Here is an 18,756-nt window from a genome sequence, read left to right on the forward strand (position 1 = left end):
TAGAAAGAGAGACTACACAAGCAAATGTGACTACCAGGCAGGGACCGGCGTCTTAGCAGCCAGGGCTCCCAGACTGTGTCCCTGTGGAGGCTGCAGAACGACATGACTTGACAGGATGTTTGGCAACGAGTTTGACAATAAAGGTGCATGGTAGCCCATGAGAAGGTCTGAAAGCCGATAAGAATCTGATTGGCAAAATCATGGAATCACCAACCTCAGAACTTGAATTTCCCTTTCTGAAATAAACATAATGTGTTTATTTTATATATAGAGTATATATAATACATACATACAATATAAGGAGAATCTTATGAGCAGCTTTGTTTAATAATAGAAACTCCAAAATTAAGTTAATGAACAATCTGCAGCATGAAAATCATTCTGTGCTTACATTTGACTGTTAATCACTCACTTACCTCCTCAGTTTCAGTGCCTATGTAGCATTAGTCTTGGATTTGGACTGCTGCTTTAAAATATGCAGTTGCTGAGTGTTTAATAAATATCTTGATTAAAAAATGCCACTAAAATCTGAATTCTGTCAAAATACTGCAAGCTTTCTTACTCCCATACATTGGTATACAAATATGTTTATGAGCATCATAATAAAACCTTTAGATTCAGCAGTCATGAAGTGACACTAAAATGTAGTTTTGTTGTTTTTTAATATTTTCATTAAGTTCTTATCAATTACCACACTCTTGATAGTAAACATTGTTTTAACATATTGATATTAATATACGGAGTACCCATTGTAAAGAATGGTGATTTGGTTTTGCACCAGAATGGGTTGGCACAATACGCATAGTAACTCAGTACGCTTCAGCTGAGTGGGTCTGTAGTGAACACAGACAAGGTAGAAACTGCTTAAACCACAATAGCTGGGTTTTGAGTAATTATCTTATTATGCCGACAGTCAATTTTAGACTAACTGCAAATAGAAACAAGATGTTCTAGGCACGTGTTGTAACTACAAGATATCAGCATTTAAACAAAAAAAGAACTACATGTACTGATCTTTTTAAAAATCTCTTTTTGTTATCTATTTAAAAAGAGTTCTTTGCACAAATAGACCACTTAATCTTTCTTTTCTTAAGGAATCTTCAACAGATTGCATTGACAATAATTTAATTTCTTGGGACTTCTTAGGCTGAACCACATGGGTAAACATGCAGCTACTGTAATTTTATCACTTATTTATTTTAAACATTTATATATATTCATCACAGAGGCATCTAGGTATCCTGCAGCAGTGAAAGCCACCTTTTGGAAAATAACCAAATTAACAAACCCTCTCCTCACCTCACTAATTATTTCATCAAGAAGATCTCAACAGGAATTGTGTGTATTTCGTGGGACGGCAGTTTTTCCATGCCAAGGCCTGGTAAGTCACAGCCAGGATCAACATCCGTGTCCTTTCATCAAAACAGGTTGATAAATATTATTTGCTAAAGGACATGCATGTGTGGAAAGAAAACCCAGGCTTTAAAACATCTTAAACAATTCCAGAAGTAATACAAATGTTTTCATGAAATAAACAAGGTAGTTTGTTAATAATATCTTTACTTAAACATCTTTTTTACTGTTGGTTGTGGCACAGAAGCTGCATTTCACATAAGAAAGCAAAATGGAAGTTTTCTATAAACTAGTTACAACCAACCTCCAAACGAACTGACATATTACAGCCTGGAAAAGTGTACAAAGAAAAATCATGCAAGAATCACATTCTAGTTTTTTATAAATAGAGCAGTTGTCAAAAAGTTTCATTTTAATAATGAATATAGCGAAAGGAACCTAATAAAAGAAACGTCATAACAGCTAGATTTTAAAAAAATTAATTATGCATTAAAAGTAATAATGTCTTAAAAGTAATTATGTCTTGAAAGTAATTATGTCATAAAAAGCAGTATGAAATCAACTTCAAGTAACTAGCTGAAGGGACCTGTACTCCCTCTTTGAATAGAACTAGAAACAGCCACTAGTTGCCAAATGGTGTTTTACACTTGAATTCTGCCTGTTAGCGAATAATCAGGAGGTGGGATGCTTATGTTTTTCGTGTTAACTAAGATGAATTGAGCACTTCCTGGCTTTAGCAAATGTATCAGGAGGAAAGCAGCCACCATGGGGCACCATGCGACAGGTTATAAATGTGAACATGAAGGTAAGTCCATGCAAATAGCTAAGAGATAATGAAGTCCAGTAAAAATATCATTTCTGTAAGTCTAATCAGAAACTGTATTCTCTGAAATGTCGTTAATGCTATTAACCCCTTTCTTGCTGATCCTGCAAAGTTCTTTCAGAGCTGCCATGATTCTGTATACAGCCAATTTATATTAATAGGTATACTGAGTAAACAGGCAGCAAAGTATGCACAATCATTAGAGATACTCAACCAACTCGGAATTGTTTGTTGAGAGAAATGTAACTTAGCTATTAGAAAACACTGTTTATGTTATAATATGCTTCATATTTCTATACACTGCTATTAACACAGCATAGGGTATTTCTTCTACCACTACTCAACTGAATTTTGCATGGGCAAATTTAGGAAAAGTTCTTGGGGTTTGGCACTATCTGAGGACAACGTTGGCTTTCTAAGAATAATTCCAGAATAAAAGGCATTTCCAGGATTCAGAACAAGGCCATAGGGAATTTGATATCAGCCATTTCTCCCTTATCATAATAAGATGATCATGTTTGTAAAAGTCCCTGTACCATCATCACCTGATCATGGTTTCTGCTACATGGGACATTTTAACTTTAACCGAAATTTGATGACCTTGTGCTGAACACCACCACTGATGATTCTGGCACTGAACTCAGAGGAACAGAAGGCATACTTTCAGTTAGATTCTTTCCAGCAAGCATTCAATGTTCCTTAGCCCTGAACTTGCTCAATGCATCTTTCCAGTTAAAAATAGACTTACCTGGAGTGTACCAACTCTTGTCAGAGTAAATACTAACACCTCTCCCATGTTAGATAATGTGTCATACATTATCTCTGAAAAAAGCTACAAAATTACAGCATTTCAATTTCAACTGGTCAATATCAGTTATCTGACATCTTGTCTAAATGTCTAGCGTTCCACATAATGATCCCGATGCATAACCTAATAACTTCTGAATGTAGTTTTGAAAAACACCTAAATGTGGGGACTGTGAGCTAAATGGCAGGTTGAGGAATAGAGGCAATGTAGCATTATCTCCTTTAACTTGGTATTTTATTATGAACTGACTGAAGAATTTTGAAAATAATTATTAGTGTGTGTTATGCCTATACGGCACAATACTTTGACTTAGCGCTAAGCAAACCACGCTAGGCAGAATAAAGAGGATAACTGCAATAGCAAATGATTCCCAGTGGGTGAAACTGTTCCTCTTTGTGCTAGCTTGGTGTCTGCACACATATACTACCCTCCTGCTGTGAAATACCCCTGACCTCGAAGACCAGAACAAGAGCATAGACTCACATCCCTATATTACTTGGCTAATCTAAATATAGATAACTGGACCAATTCCAATCTGCTTAGAAACCACATGGAAATAAATCTTTAATTTGTATATATACTGAACATAGGAATGCTGCATGGAAGTTCACTATCAGAAGTGGTTAGATTCTACTATATGACTTGAGCAGATTTAAAACTAAAAGGGAAAATCTGTGATTTTTCTGAAAACTCAAGTGACCTCCATTTAACTCTGACAGCTTAAGCATTTTATGGCCCACTCCATGGGACTCTGAACTTAAAAAAGTTATAACTTAACAGAAGCACTGCTAGTCTTCTCTGTTTGATAGAAACCCCGTGCCTGACCTGTGGCTGTAGTTTTGACAATCTGCTTGTATGACCATCAGCTGAGAAGTGTACAATAATCCTCACCTTTATGTAAACTTTAAGAGCTTCCCACACTTCAGCTTCTGTGGGATGAAAAGGCATTAATGTCAGAGAATAATTGGATTCTAACCCTTGCCAGTTCTCAGAAAGCTGGACAGAACATAAGGGAGATTCTAAGCCTTCATTCAGCAGTTCCTTCACTGGGATAAATAGTCTTCTATCTTGTTAACCTTCTTTCATAGATCTAGTTACATAAACTTTGTCACAATTATATACATGTCATCTGTGTGTACAGTAAAGGATTCAACAGTTGAATTGGATGAATGCAACTGAAGATCTCATACTTTCTGTTTTGAGTTTATGAGTCTGAAATACCACTTTAGTACAGATCAGTATGATGTGAATAGTTTTCTAAAACAGCTGTTTTCAATAACTATTTCGAATAGAGAAGGAACTGTTAGAATTTGATTTCACAGTTCTAGAACCATTACTTACACTGACAGAACTACTGCAGGTTTGCATTGGGCCCATGATGTCAAGAGAAGACTGATTGAGTCTTCTGAAAGCATTTAGGAAATATTTAGGAGCTTTGATTAGTTTGATTAGTTTGTCAAATCAACATTTCTACCTGACTTAATAGGAGCATATTCACACAACACATTATTTCTAGCAAAACAAGCCACACGCCCTATTAACTCCACAAACAGCTCTGTACACATATCTACTTAAATCAAATCTGGTAGCTACAAATTCACCACTACAAATAACTTTATCTCTCCTCCCCACTCATTACCTGGGGAAGGAACAGACACAGACTTCTGTGTAGCTTTTCTCCTGGACAATCAGGCTGAACAGATCCTAAAGTGCACCAATGCTCAGAGCTTCTTTTTATCATCAACAGCCTTTTGCTGATCGGTAGTATTTGGAACCATTAATCTGAAAAAATGAAGGGCAATATCTAGTGATCACAGCAAAAGGGTCGACAAATAGTCGTCACTGGACAGTTACTGAGATTTATCAGTAAATGTTGTTTTGCTGATACCAAAATGTTCTGTTTGAAACATTTCAGGTGTGAGACTTTTCTACCTGCTTTTATTCCTGCCTGCATACCTGGCAAACTGCCTTTCAGACCAGATTTATGGCTTCTGGACCAAGACCATACATAGAAAAAGAAAAAAGAAAAGAAAAAAAAAAGATTTATTTTGCTGCTATAAAGAAAAGGGACAAGTTAAGGGACACAAAAAGATGGGTGATCTGCCCAGTTTGAGAATGCAGAAAAACAGATATTTTCAGTGATATTTTGGATAAGGCAATACTGCATTTGTCAGTGGCAGGACAAAGGGATTTTCAGCAATTGAGATGATGAAAGCCTGAATAAATTTTGTTTAAAGACAGATAAAGAAGACCGTAGCTTATAAATTTTATCCAAAAGCACACGTCAAGATCCAGATATAGTGGAAGGGTTGACCTATGAAGAAGACTAAACTGGACATGAACCCAGGATATGCACCAGGGATAACAGTGGCATCATTCACAGAGCCTGAGAAAGTGAAAAAGGAGTGAGAATTATGGAAGTAAGAGGACTGGTTTTTTTGGCCATGTTGAACTTTAGTATTGCTTGAAATTATACAAAGAGAGACAATACAAGGTGTTCACTTGGACATGAAGAGAGAAATCTGCAGTGGAGGCTTCTGTGAGGCATTGACATAAATAATGGGGCTGAAATTGTATTTGCAAATCACATTGCTCATGGGCAAAACGTAGGCAGAAGGAGTAAACAAATGCACCTTTGTGGAATGCTTAAACAAAGCTGGAAAGAGAGAGTGAAGGATCTTCCAACTACTCCCCAGAAAAGTACTTATGGAAGACACCAATCAGGAGTGGACATTAAGAAGAACGTGGCTGCTAGTCAGCTGATGAATCAAACAGTATGAGGATCTAGAGCAATGATGACTTCAGCTTCTGCGGGTAAAATAATCTTGACTTGTATCTCCCATAGACGTGCACAGCAAAAGGGATGGTTGCCTAAAGTGAATATTTTATCATCATAGTTTTTGGCCTTTTGTATGATACCATATATTCTGTTGTATCATCCAACTTTTTAGGGTCTTCTTTAAAAATAAAATGCTGTCTGCTCTGTCTGAATACTATCTATCATAAAAGTGGATATTTGCCATTTCAATACCTAATATACATTTTGATAATTTCTTCTGGGGTTTCATTCTTTGTTTTGACTTTCATTTGGGATCTTTTTTTTGGGGGGGTTGTTTGGTTTTTTAACATATGGAAGTAAGTGAATGAATTCAGAATTTTGGAGGCAGAGGGACCTCTATTTAGCTCAAACAAGAAGACAGCTGTTTTGAAAGTAGAAAGAATAAAGGAATAGAATAGAATGCCATGAGAAATAAAGCACAGAAGAGGAACAATTAATGTGAAAAGCTTATTCAGTATGTCCAATAGAATTTTTTTTTTGCCAAGATTTTTTTCTTCATTTTCTTATGCCCAGCTCACAGCTGCCTTGCAGCATCCCACTAGCTCCTTTTGCCCTACTCTAAGCACAAGTTCACTGTGCAATAATTAACCAGATTTTTTTCAGATTGAGCAACACTTTAAAAAGAAATTCCCTTCTTTATTTCTTCTGCCAGAGAGACTCAACAGAATCTTGTCTACATTATTTATTGAGTCTGAAGGATTTTGCTGCTTATAAAAGACACATACAGCCCCTTAGACCATCAATCTTTCATTTGGTGTACTGCTTCTCTCTGGATTGGCAGGGGGCTGAAAGTGACATCAGTCTGCAGGGCTTTAGATCTAATGCTCCCGTGTGCGTCAGGTAATCCAATTGAGTTCTTATATGTTGACAGACCCAGAGATTTAAATTGAGCCACTTCCTAAAAGCTGACTCTTCTACCTGGTGGGTGAAATATCAAAAAAAAAAAAAGGAAAAAAAGAAAGAAAAGGAAAGGAAGAAGTGTAAACAGCCTCAGCAGACATGATGTTGCCTTCAACTTCAAACCAGGAGCTGCTAGGCTTGGCCAGCAAGCACGAGAAGGAACCTTATTGTTTACTTGCTTAGCCACTCGCCAGACCACACAGTGCTTAGTTACAAGATATAAACAAAGCAGTAGAAAGAGAGAAAGCAAGAAAGAGAAAGAAAGACAGAAAGACAGAAAGACAGAAAGACAGTGAGAAGACAGAAGGAAAGAAAGAGAAAGAGAGAAAAAACAAGAAACAGAAATCCGAGCAAGTCCTGAATATGTTTAATGTGAGTTTTACAACTATGATGATCTAAACAATCAATACTAGGCAAACATACAGAAGATTTTAGACTGTTCTGGATGCAGCATTTGTCCAGCTTGTACAGGTAGGTTCTTATGTATTTCTCTTAATCTCATTATCAATTAAATAATTATTAAAACATTCACCTTCTTGGCTTCATACAGAAGTATCTAGTATATACCCTGTTCCCTGTTGTTTGTTTTAATTTCTCTCAAGTAATTAGCTAATTCTGATCAGAAGGCTGTTAGCTTTTATGAAGAATTGTAACACAGAGTTGGTCAGATTGTGGTCCAAACTATCGGTGCTCAGTTCCTCCTGCCATCTTCTGGAGTTAGAAACATTTACCTATGACAGAATTTCACTGATAAAAATTCAGAGTACCTCAACCTCTTTTTATTTTCTAGCAAGGGTAAAGGAATATAAGATGTTAAATTATTACTACTGTAAGTCCTCATTTGTTTAACACAGTTCACATGATTCTGGAAAACATGTTTAAGTATGCTATTTATTCATAGATTTATACTGCGTATTGTTATTTAGAAAACAGCACTGAGCTCCAAACATCAAAAAGATGTCTCTAGTAATTACAGCCTGGGATTAATGACTCTCAATTAAGAAACTGGTTTACTAATTTCTTCTGTTCTGCTCTCTAATGTGCTTTTAGGCAAGTTCCTGCATTACTGTTTGCAGTTTCTAAAATAAAAGCAGCCTTCTTTTATGGATGTTTTGGCATATGCTCCACAAACATTACTGATTTAGAAACTTTTAGATGGAAATTCCAGAGGAATACCAATAATGGCAATTTACAATTTATGTTTAACATGGATCAGTAATGATGGCAAATGGCATCATCCTCAGTGATGTGGTGAAAGAAGGCACTTAGACTTTCTCAGCCAGTTAGCAGCAAAATCAAGATCATAAGCTTTGGATATCACTTGACTACAAACAAAGATACAATTGTGACATTCTTATGACTCAAAAACTAGCTTTAGAGTCCCCATTTAAATATTAACAATAGTCAAACCACAGTAGCGCTGGCTACACTAGGATTAGGTACCCGAGAAGCTGTGGGGAGACTCTGGGAAACCTGGACAGTATATGCTAAAATAGAGCACTTTGTTTTTCACTTGGGATTCCAGTTTAGTTTGGCACCTGAAGAAGCTAGGGTAAAGACTACTCAGGTTCTTTTACATGTGTTGTGACACTATCTTTTAACCTCAGTATCAGCACATAATTTGACTCTTCATTCCCAGTTCCTGTGTATGGAATTAGGCTTCTTCATTGCAGAGAATTACATAATGCCTAAAAAAAGGGCATATGCCAATAAACATAAGAGAGGAATACTACTATGATTCTTGAGTTCTACTGTCCTACTCTTTCTGGAACTGCAGCAGTAGACGGCATGTCTTTGAAGTTTTAATCTTTGAAGCGCTTGACTGTAGGTTATCTTTTAGATGTATTAGATTTGGTTCTGGGCCACCAGTTATGCTGTCTTGTAGAATGAACTTGTAATGAAAGATGCATGAAATGGCAGTAGCTCTCTGTTGTAGATAGATATTCTGTGAGGTCCTAGGGATCTGATGTCAGCCAGAGTGGAGGCAAAAGGGCATGGAATCTTAGCAAGAACAAACACAGCACCACTTTTCTTTGAATGCAGTTATCCAGTGAGACGGTTTTATACATTTCTATTGAAAGAGTATCTGTTTGCAAACTGACTGTAGACAGTGTAATATTTTCCTCTGAAATTTGCAGGTAGGTTCCCTTTGAAGTAGAGAGGAAGTCAGAATTTGGCCCTGTAAGTCTGATTCTGCAGGGTGCTGAGCTTTTCTACACTTTCTTTTGGCATCGGTAATGTCTTGTATCTTTGAGGAACAATGTCCATGGACCTTGTAAGAAAGCCTTACCACTCAGTGCATGAAATTCACTACAGATAGGCACATAGCAACACTATTAAATTCAGATTTCAACTCTTTCCTTCAAAGATTAGGCATTTTAAAGAACTGGTCCAACCCATGAGAGGTTTATGGTTTCCTAGCAATGAAATATGACTAGATTCAGGAATGACATTTTATTTTCTTGAGTGCTGAACACTTTGCAATAGTCTAGTTAATTCTCCTGTTGATTAAAATGCATGATTCTAGATGGAAAATAAAATAAATATATTTACATTAGAGGGTGAAAAAATATTGTGCAAGAAAGGCTGTATCATTACAGCTGTTCCTGTGGCAGAATCATTCTAGGGAAAAGTCATGCTTTACCAACAAGGCAACTCCCTTATTGACAGATTTGGCTCCACCTGTATACTTTATTTGAACATACTTTTTAAACATCATTTTAAGTGTTTGTTCAAATTATAAACCCATAAATTTCCATGCCATATTTCAGAGAGTCAAATTTATTTAATGAAAATAATCTCTCTGGTATGAGGAATAGACTGTATTCTGTCTGAAATTATAATAACAAGTGTACAATGAGTCAGAATATAAAATTATTATGTGGAATATATGTGAATAAACCAGGTTATGATTTCAATTAATTTTAAACTAGATCTTTCAAAAAATGTGTTATTTTCAGACTCTTCCAACTTTTCACGTAGGTAAAATTTATCAGTATTTTATGGACAAACAGCATTGAAATATAGTAGGTTGTACTTAAGCAAATTAATTAGTAGTTATACAGATTTTTTTTTTTCCAGTTATTATGCTTATATTTTCAGGTGAAAACCCTCATGTTGTGATTAATGATAGCACATATCAATAATTGACTGTAAATATATTAAACTGTTAATGTATTGGCTCTGAGACACATTATATACACAAGAAGCTCAGGGTTTAATTAAGACACTTTAAAAAAGTATACAGTGAGGGCACCTAATCTCCCCAGATTCTGACTCTGTTCAGGTTTGTGCCAAACACTGTTCCTGCCACCACAGCTCAGAGAAGTCATAGGCAGCGAGACTGGTGCTAAGCTGGGTCCATTACTTTTCTACCTATGACTACAGAGACTGTTCTGCCTTCATCATTTCACATCAGTGTACTGTTAGGCTCAGCAAGTTATTAATCTTTGAGCGGAACCACAGAGGAAAATCAAGAGGTAAGATAGGCAGGCTTATTTTATCTAGGTTGAAGTCCTCACCTGGATGTGGTTAGAAATTGCATTACTTGATCTGTCAACTCACCTGTTGTCCAGAAGCTCATGTCAAGTAAATGGATGCTGACTAAAAATGCTTTTTTTATCTGCTTCTCATTCTAAAATATATTTAAGAATCAGTAAGTCTTTCTTGCTAATGTCTGCTACGGACCCCTTTTCAACCCCTAGGATCAGTCTATTAAGCCCTGCAACACTGTAGGAAAATGTCACTTCACGATTCCATCTTTCCTGGCAGTCAACTTAGGTTTGACACCTCACAGAATAGTACCTGAGGTCCACTGACTAAGTCCTTTCTACAAAAAAGATTTTTTTTTCCCTGTTTTCATCTTCCTGTTGCTGATGTTTCGCCTTTGGCTATAGTAAGGCAGGATTGGGTCCTCTGCGTTTTGGTCATCTATTTGCTCGAGGTGTTTTTAGATTACCAGGCAGCACCTGAAGCCTAAAGGAGACTGCTAGATATAGCTAGGAAGTTGGAGTACAACAGCTGAAAAGGACAGAAGGCTAAGAAAAACACTGTATGTAGCGAAAGTTGGTTAAAGACCAACTTTTAACATACTTATGTAGCTTTATTGGTGTGCTCTTCAAGGCAGCACTAGAAGAAACAATTCCTGGTCTCCGAAGTTGCCTTTGTGAGTGACAGATAGAGGCTCAGATACTTCCACACAGAGTAGCAGTAGCCAACTTCACATGTCTTCACATGCAGTGGGTTTGCACCAGCTTACACATACTGTTACGTGTAGACACCTTTTTCTGAATACAAATGCAAATGGAAGAGGTTACACTCCAAGACCCTTCTCACTTGCTGTTGGTACAAGCCTACACTCACACTCTCTTGGTGAGGTTAGTGGCTGAGGTTAGCAACCTCTCAGATCTGTCTACTTACATGGCCTGTCTCTGTCTCTCTCATGTCAAAATCAATTAGTCACTTCTAGGAGTGGAGCTGCGATGGGCATTTATGTCCAAACCATAAAGAGGCAATACCATTCTCAGACACAACTGTTTACAAAATTTACATCTGTTTACACCCTTCAGCAATTTAAAAGCTGGTTAAGTTTCCAGCTAGGTGCTTTGCAATATACAGATAAAGCAATAATGCAGAACTGGATGTTCTGTCAGAAAAAGTCAAGACCTTTGCAAGAACAGCTTCCAGGCAGTAAAAACTGAAAGGAATTTCTAGCTTGACAGAAGCCTTTTCAGTTCACAGAACACTCAGTTCCTACTCAAAGGTTAATCCTTTGTTGTTGTGTTGTGTTTACACACAAACTTTTTGCCAGTGTTCTCATTTCCACTTGTTCTTCACATATGCCCAAACGGGACCGATGCGTTCTTGCTTCATGCCTTTAAAAGCACACCAGAAACAAACTTGACCCATATTTTCAAACGCTAAACCTGACTTTTCCTTCCTTACCATATTATTCACCGCAGTGTCCTATGATCTCTCTTTTTCATCTGTTTTTTCACCAACGTCCCAGTAACAGATTAAGACCTTCATGCCATAGCAACAGATTCTAGAGCTGAACAAGCTCTTCTGTAAGCTTCTTCTGACAGGCTTGCAGGCAGAGGTCTGTCATTTAGTTAGGAATCCAGGTGCCCAGTTCCCCTTGAGGAGGTTTAATTCACATGACTGTTTGATAAGGGAAAGTTAGTTTCCCTACAAAAGTAATAGTTTTTAGCTCTTTTGTTCTTTTTATAGAGTTAACAAGGCAGCAGAGGTAAAAATGAAGGTTGACAAAAGCCAAGTTGCTTCCTTACATTTTACTAAATAAGATTGCCAAATCCAGTAAAGCCAAATTACACATAAAGTGGCACTGACATATGAAATTACTAATGTGAAATTGTTATTAAGTGTTAAATTCAGAAACAAAACTGTAATTAATTATTGTTTATAATTGATTCAATGTCTTTCATTGACCCCAGATTTCAATGACAATTTGGATGAAATATTGCACATATGACAAAATAAGATGTACCAACATAGAATAAAATAATTTAAAAAGAGATATGACAAATAGGTGGGTGTTTGTGGCAAAATGATGGTTAGCCACACCTCAGTGTACCTTTCGTATTTATGCAAGAAGAGTAGATTAGATTCTTCCAGGGAAATATCTATTGACTTGGGACAGTCTGTGTAATAAATGAATATGTTGCAAAGATTAGAATGGGGAGAAATTGTTTGGATAATTTGCCTATATGGTTGGTGCTACCTTCTTCCACAGAAGTCAATAGAAGATTTGTCTATGGCCTCGGAGTACAAATTGGCACTGAAAGCCTTTTGCTACATTTTCAGCCACACAAATGTTAACCTCTACATCCTGGCCAGACTCTGAAGTGGGTGATTACATTCTGCTGCTCTAATTTTCCCCTGCAGGCTCAAATAGATCTAGCATGATTTCCTGATGGTTTGTGTTACTGCAATCAAGGCCCTTTTTGCAAGGTTATTGTTAACTTTTTCCTTCTTGTGTCCTAATTTGTCTGTTTTGCCTTATCATCTGTAGCTTGTTGTAGCTTGTTTGAAGGTCAGAATTGTTTGGTTCCAGATCACAGCATTTATTAAACTGACAGACTGTGAATATGTGAAATGCTACAATGATTACAATATCTTTGCATCACTTTTACTCTAGTATCATACACAGTGTGCCCGGCAATAAAAGGAAAGGAAATGTCTTTTTTCCTCAACCACTCACACAGTATTTTTCCAAATATCACATCATGCTGGTCATGAAAACCAACAGTCAGAAATACAGCCCAAAAATACAGGGCATTCTGAGTATGTTTAAAAATAAGTTGATAATTTGCTTGTAAAACAGCACATCTCTTTAAAGAGATTATGATTTCATGGTCGTGCAGTCTAATCAGTTTTGAAAGAAGTTTGCACATAATTGCTAGAAGAATTTATTTAATTCATACTTTGACTTGATCCAAGACATTACTTTTACTCTTACAAGAAACATTCATTACAAAAGGTAAGCAGCTCTGGTATAAATGCTGATTTCACTTTGGCTCTATAAAGCAGTAGCAACTGCACTCTGGATAGTTGCTTAATGAGTAGTTAGAAATATTAGCAGTTAGAAATATTAGCTAGTTAGAAATATTAGCACTGAAATCACTTGGTATAAGCATGTCTGTCTAAAATAGAGGATGCTTCCCCTAGCATAGTCTTGAATAAAACAGCGCTAAGTACAGTCTGGTGGGTTACTCATATGGAGAAGCCACACAGGTTCTAGCTCTGGGGATGTGAATTGATTGCTTAGTCCCAGTACCACAGGGTTAAGTGAAATGCTATCACAGTAATTTATTATTAAGAGAGATGGTGATGGCTTAGATTAAGAAGATTTGTCTGTCTTTTCTAATTAAGGTTAGGTTCTTAAGAAGCTTTACTACCCTTTGAAGCTACAGAGACTAAAATTAGGACTCTGTTTCTGTTTAAAATGTCACTAGGTTCATCCATAATCCTGTATTGACTGCAGCAAAGGATCATTCTTCCAATGTTGTGATTCCTTGTTTGGAAATTAGTGAGCCAGGACAAGATCCCATGAATCAAAGTCTGAGTAGTCCATTAATCAGCAACAAGATGGTTTTGCAGAACATTGTAATGCTCTTGTAGTGACCCCTTGAAGACTACATAATAAATGGGAAACTGGCAAAGAAATCAGCTCTAAGACACAGTAAATTCTATTGCAGGCAGACAGCAAATGGTAGGAGTAAGTGGGCTGTGTACAGAAAGTAAGGAAATGGTACAGGGGGTAAGATCTGTTTTCCGGCTGTAAGTGTAGTCATTTTACAGTCATTTTACACCACAATGGCATCCTAGGCTCTAGTGGTGGTCACTTGGTGGTCAACAGACAGTGTAAAAACCTCCATGCAATAGATGGATCACTTCCAACTGTTCTCATTATGCCACTATTGACATAGCATACCATGGGCCTATGGAGCTCACAGGATAGCAACAGCAAAAGTGTAAATTAATTTCAAAATATTTTAGCGAATTTTAAGCTTGGATCCCATCTTCCTAGAGCAGGTCTGCCTAGATGAGTAAACTGCAGAAATGTAAAACTGGTGAAATGGAAAATCAGATTCATTTATAAGGAAGAAAAACTTCTTCGACAATATTTCATATGATAAAACATTTGGAGGAAAAGAAGTCTTGATAGTCAAGTCACAAATCAGTTTCTAGTTGGCTGGGGTTAGGAAAATACTTTTCTGATAGGTAGAACATTGAATTATGATTCACTACAAGATGAGTCTCTCTAAATGATCTGATGCTGCATTGCAGCTGAGACAAAGCAGGAAGAGTGAGTGGACCAACATTCTGCAGTACGCCAGGTCTTACCTATCTGTCAGATAGGACGATGTACGTGGAGCCACAAAATAGCTATTCATCAGCTCACAGAGGGAACCAACTTTTAATTTTGTTTGCTAGAACAAAGCAAGTTTATAGGCATATTGGCATGGGTGAACTTCAAGTTCTGAGTCTCACGTATCTGAATAAGAATATATCTCATCAGGGAATTCAGTAAAAGTCTACAAGCTTTTAGTGATCAATCTGCTGAGCAATGAATGAAACTCAATTGCTCTGTTGGATTGTGTTTATAAACCTTTCATTTTACAATGCATCTCTTGTTTTGCCATTCTTTTTCTTTTAGATCAACTCTGTCTTTTTTTTTTACAGATGAAAACACCCAATTAAGCAGCAAAATCAATGCCCTACAATTCAGATAATCATTCACAAATTCCGAACAGCATATATTCATGAAGGATCTCTAGAACAAAAACGATTTGTCCCACAGAATCTTCTGATTGGTTTCAAATGATGAGCAAAAGGGCTGAAAAAGGGCTTTACGTATCTCACTCAGATTAGGAGTGATGAAAAATACCTACCTTTTGTGAACAAAAAAGCGGGATTGTTCACAAAATATTTCTTAGTGTGAGAGAAAGGTACAGTTCTAATCAACACGGTTTGCTTTGAGCAGTTCTGTCTACTTTAGTATGTCTAAAATCTGGTTTCTGTTATAGCAGGCATGAGCAGTTCCTGTGTGACACTGGACGAGGTCCTGTGGGCAAAAGGAAGCCCTTTGGAGGAAGAAGAAATATGGGCACTCTTGTACCTGGCCACAGAGCAGCTTCTGGAGGACCTTCACAAAGGTGAGATGAAAAGTATTTTCTCAAAGTTCTAACTGTTGGAAATGCATTTCTGAGTTATTTTAGCACTTCTGACTTTGGCTGGTTTTTTTGAGACAAAAAGCACTAATGGCAGTAATAGAATATTGCTAATAAAAATGAGAAATCTTTCAGTGCTGCTGGGATCACATGCAGACCACTGTGCCTACATAAGATATCTTCATGCAGTTGTGTTTGAGGTTTTTTTCCAAATTACACATCCGATATTAATTCATTTAAGTACAATAATCTACAGTGAAACACAACAGAACAGTTCTTCCTAAAGTCTGAAAAACATACACACAGAGAAAGTGCTGTGCCAGCTAGGATCATGTCCTTCATGTACTGATACAGAAAGACAGACAAATCCACATGGTTCCTCATCCAGCTAGTAAGAGAATTTTATTGTTGATGATAATAATGCAAGTTATCCTAAAGGCTAGGCAAGTCATCATGATGAATGCTTGCCAAGTAGGCCAGCTGTAAAAGAAAGCACAGCTGAGTGTCCTGTCATTTTGAGAAATGTTTATAACAATGGATATTCCTGTTGAGAGGAGAATGGATGAGATGTGTTCTTACCTCACGAACATGTAAAATCAAAATACAAAATACAGAAAACAAGCAATGTGTAACTTCTGCTATAACTGAAAGGGTGAACTTCTATTACCAACTAGTTTTTAATGGACTGGACCACAACAGCAGGTTGATTATACAGTCCATTCTCTATTATCTAGTGTAACGAGAGGATAGAATAGCCCAAATGAGGCAGGCACCAGGAATGTGCAAAGGAGAGCAGCACAGAGATACCCATCTGGATAGATTCGGCTCCGGTTCATCCCAGCTTATTAAATCAATGCCATATATTAAGCTGACACTGTGCTTTCCTAATCTCCTGTGTTAAAAAAAAAAAAAGATAAGATTTATTGGATCTCTGTTGAAGTGAGATAAACAGCCTACATTCCCTATGCTGCATCAGATAAATCTAGGGTATTATGATCAGAAGACGAAGAGTAAAACAAAACAAAATAGAGATATAGGACCAAGCTGGTCAACTGCAAGGCTGCTTAAACATGTCTTTAGAGAGCTCATGTCCAGAAGTAATGCCAAGTTGGACGCATTCTGAAACTGAATCCCCAGGGTTCCAGTTTCTTGGAGGGCAGTGAAGGTGAACTGCCTCTGCATAGCATCATCCCAGTTGAGTAAGGCATATCTCTGGCTCCACATCTCTTAATTACAGCTATATTGCTTCTGGAATCAGCTGCTTCTCAGGGCTAGTACTGCTGTGTTTGTGCTGCAATGCGTTTGATGTAATGAATCCTGCTAGACCTGGTGATGATCAGCACCACCTGCTATGGGAATATTTTCAGTGAACACTGACTGGTTGGGCAGTTATGCTGACTTGTTGGCTGGCCAACGTTGAAGAAGGCCAGGTAGTCTTCATCAAGTCTAAAGTACAAGCTCATTGTTTATAACCCAAACAAATATACCAGCAGGTGCTACTTGTATTTGCATGTCAACCTACAGAAAATGGGGAAGGAGCAAAAGAGAAGGCTAGGTGATGATTCTAAGACCTTTGGTTTTCTAAAGAAGTAAAAGCCATAAATGTTGCAAATACCAGTGGTCCATAAGTCTTGAATCTCTAAGTCCTCTGGCTATACAAACCTCTTAAGTGTATATGAGTTCCCAGCTTAACATTTTACCTGTTTTTACTGTCCATTTTCCTAATATAAATGTCACCATGCATAAGAACTATGTAGCCATTTTTTAATGGATATTTTTTAAATGCTAAAATACCATAGTATTTACAGCAAGATTCTGAGCTCTTTTCCTATGGAGATCTGAATAGTCTCTGTTCTCATACTCTGGACTGAAGAAGGTGGTTCAAGAGCCAACTTTTTTCCTTTTTTTTGAATTACCTATATTTCTAGGAACTCTATATCTAAATATTGCCATGGTTAATTCAGCTTTTCATCTTTCTAAAGCAAAGAGATTGCTCTTAGAAGCTTTTTATTGTGCTTTTTAAATGATTTTTTTAAATGAAATCACTTGGATGTCTTTGGTCAACTTCACTTGATGTATATATGCAAGTGTGTGCCCAGAAGACTACGCATCCTCATGCTTCCACTCCTGCTTCAGACCAGTGGGACCAACCTCAGTGAATCTCTGCAGTGATATTTTTTTAAGAGTACTTAGCCCTTTACCAGAAGGATCCAGTCCATCACTGAGACACCTTCAAATAGACTGTTTAAGGGAACAGAGAGGGCAAGCTTCCTTATTGGAAGGAATGTTCTACTCTTCTGATACTCCCTTGGGCTTTGCATATAAAGATCTACCAAAAATGTTGAGATCTCCAGAATCTGGACATGGGATGTAATTCTACATTTCCTTAGGCTTCAGAAATCCATTGAAGTCAATATGTGTGAAATGTGTTTATATGTGTGAAATGATGTAAGAGAGAAACCAAGTCTTTAACTGTGATTGAAATGCAGATGACAAAATCAGCCAGCCATAAAAATGTATGATTCCACTGACTTTTGCGTGCATCTTCAGGAAACTTCGGGTTTGGCTATGCAGGTGAGATGCCAGCAACATGGTTTTCTGAGCATAGTGAATTCAACACTAAGAACTCCATTATTTTCTTCAATATTTTTCAGATCCTGCCATCTGCGTAATTTGTCCGTGGTCAGTACTACTGTCTGCTGAAGGAAATTTGTCCTTCCAAAACAATGGATCTCAGACAGAAACTGTCCCTTTCAGTGCACCAGAACTGCTCCACAGACAAAGTAAAAATCAGTGCACCGGACTAACAAAGGTGAGACATATTAGAAAATAAATCTTGACAGTACCTCATGAATATAAGCTTATGGGTTTTAATGCAGCATATCAGCTATCTACTGTCAAACTCCATTTCTAGTAATGCTAAACAAATAAGGCTATAGTTACAAAGATTGACATGTATCTTAGAGCTTGCCATTCGATTAGCATGCTTGTCAATATCAAAATCAATTTTGAACACTGGTCCTCAAGGCCTGCAGAAATGTATCATTTGTGAAGGCCCACAGAAAGGAAGAATACTTACATGAACATAATATTTAACCAGATAATGGTAATTGTAAACCCAGAAGCAGCAGGACTGCAGTATCTATGCAATCAGAGAGTGAAAGCACACAGAAATATGTTCAGCTTTGTTAACAATTTACTTTTCTTCTCCTTGCGAAATGACTCTTTCTAGCAAGACAGTAAGACACAGCAATTAGGTATATAAAAGTTTCAAATACCACTAGGACCACTTCAGTACATGTTTCCCTCAGGCACAACATAGTGATTTCAGACTCAGACT

The 18,756-nt window shown here is 37.2% G+C and overlaps 1 protein-coding gene across 1 annotated transcript in view; it reads left to right on the plus strand.

Annotated features, from left to right (window-relative positions):
- The first annotated feature begins 6,800 nt into the window (after positions 1-6,800).
- The window catches only part of FRMPD2 (FERM and PDZ domain containing 2), a 49,691-nt gene continuing 37,735 nt past the window's right edge, over positions 6,801-18,756 (plus strand). Inside the window, exons 1-3 of the mRNA XM_069864143.1 lie at positions 6,801-7,194; positions 15,273-15,401; positions 18,071-18,228. Coding sequence (XP_069720244.1) covers positions 15,278-15,401; positions 18,071-18,228 — 282 coding nt within the window. The 5' untranslated portion in view covers positions 6,801-7,194; positions 15,273-15,277. The remainder of the gene's footprint in view (positions 7,195-15,272; positions 15,402-18,070; positions 18,229-18,756) is intronic.

Source organism: Phaenicophaeus curvirostris, chromosome 9, assembly GCF_032191515.1.
Source record: "Phaenicophaeus curvirostris isolate KB17595 chromosome 9, BPBGC_Pcur_1.0, whole genome shotgun sequence".
Lineage (NCBI taxonomy): Eukaryota > Metazoa > Chordata > Aves > Cuculiformes > Cuculidae > Phaenicophaeus > Phaenicophaeus curvirostris.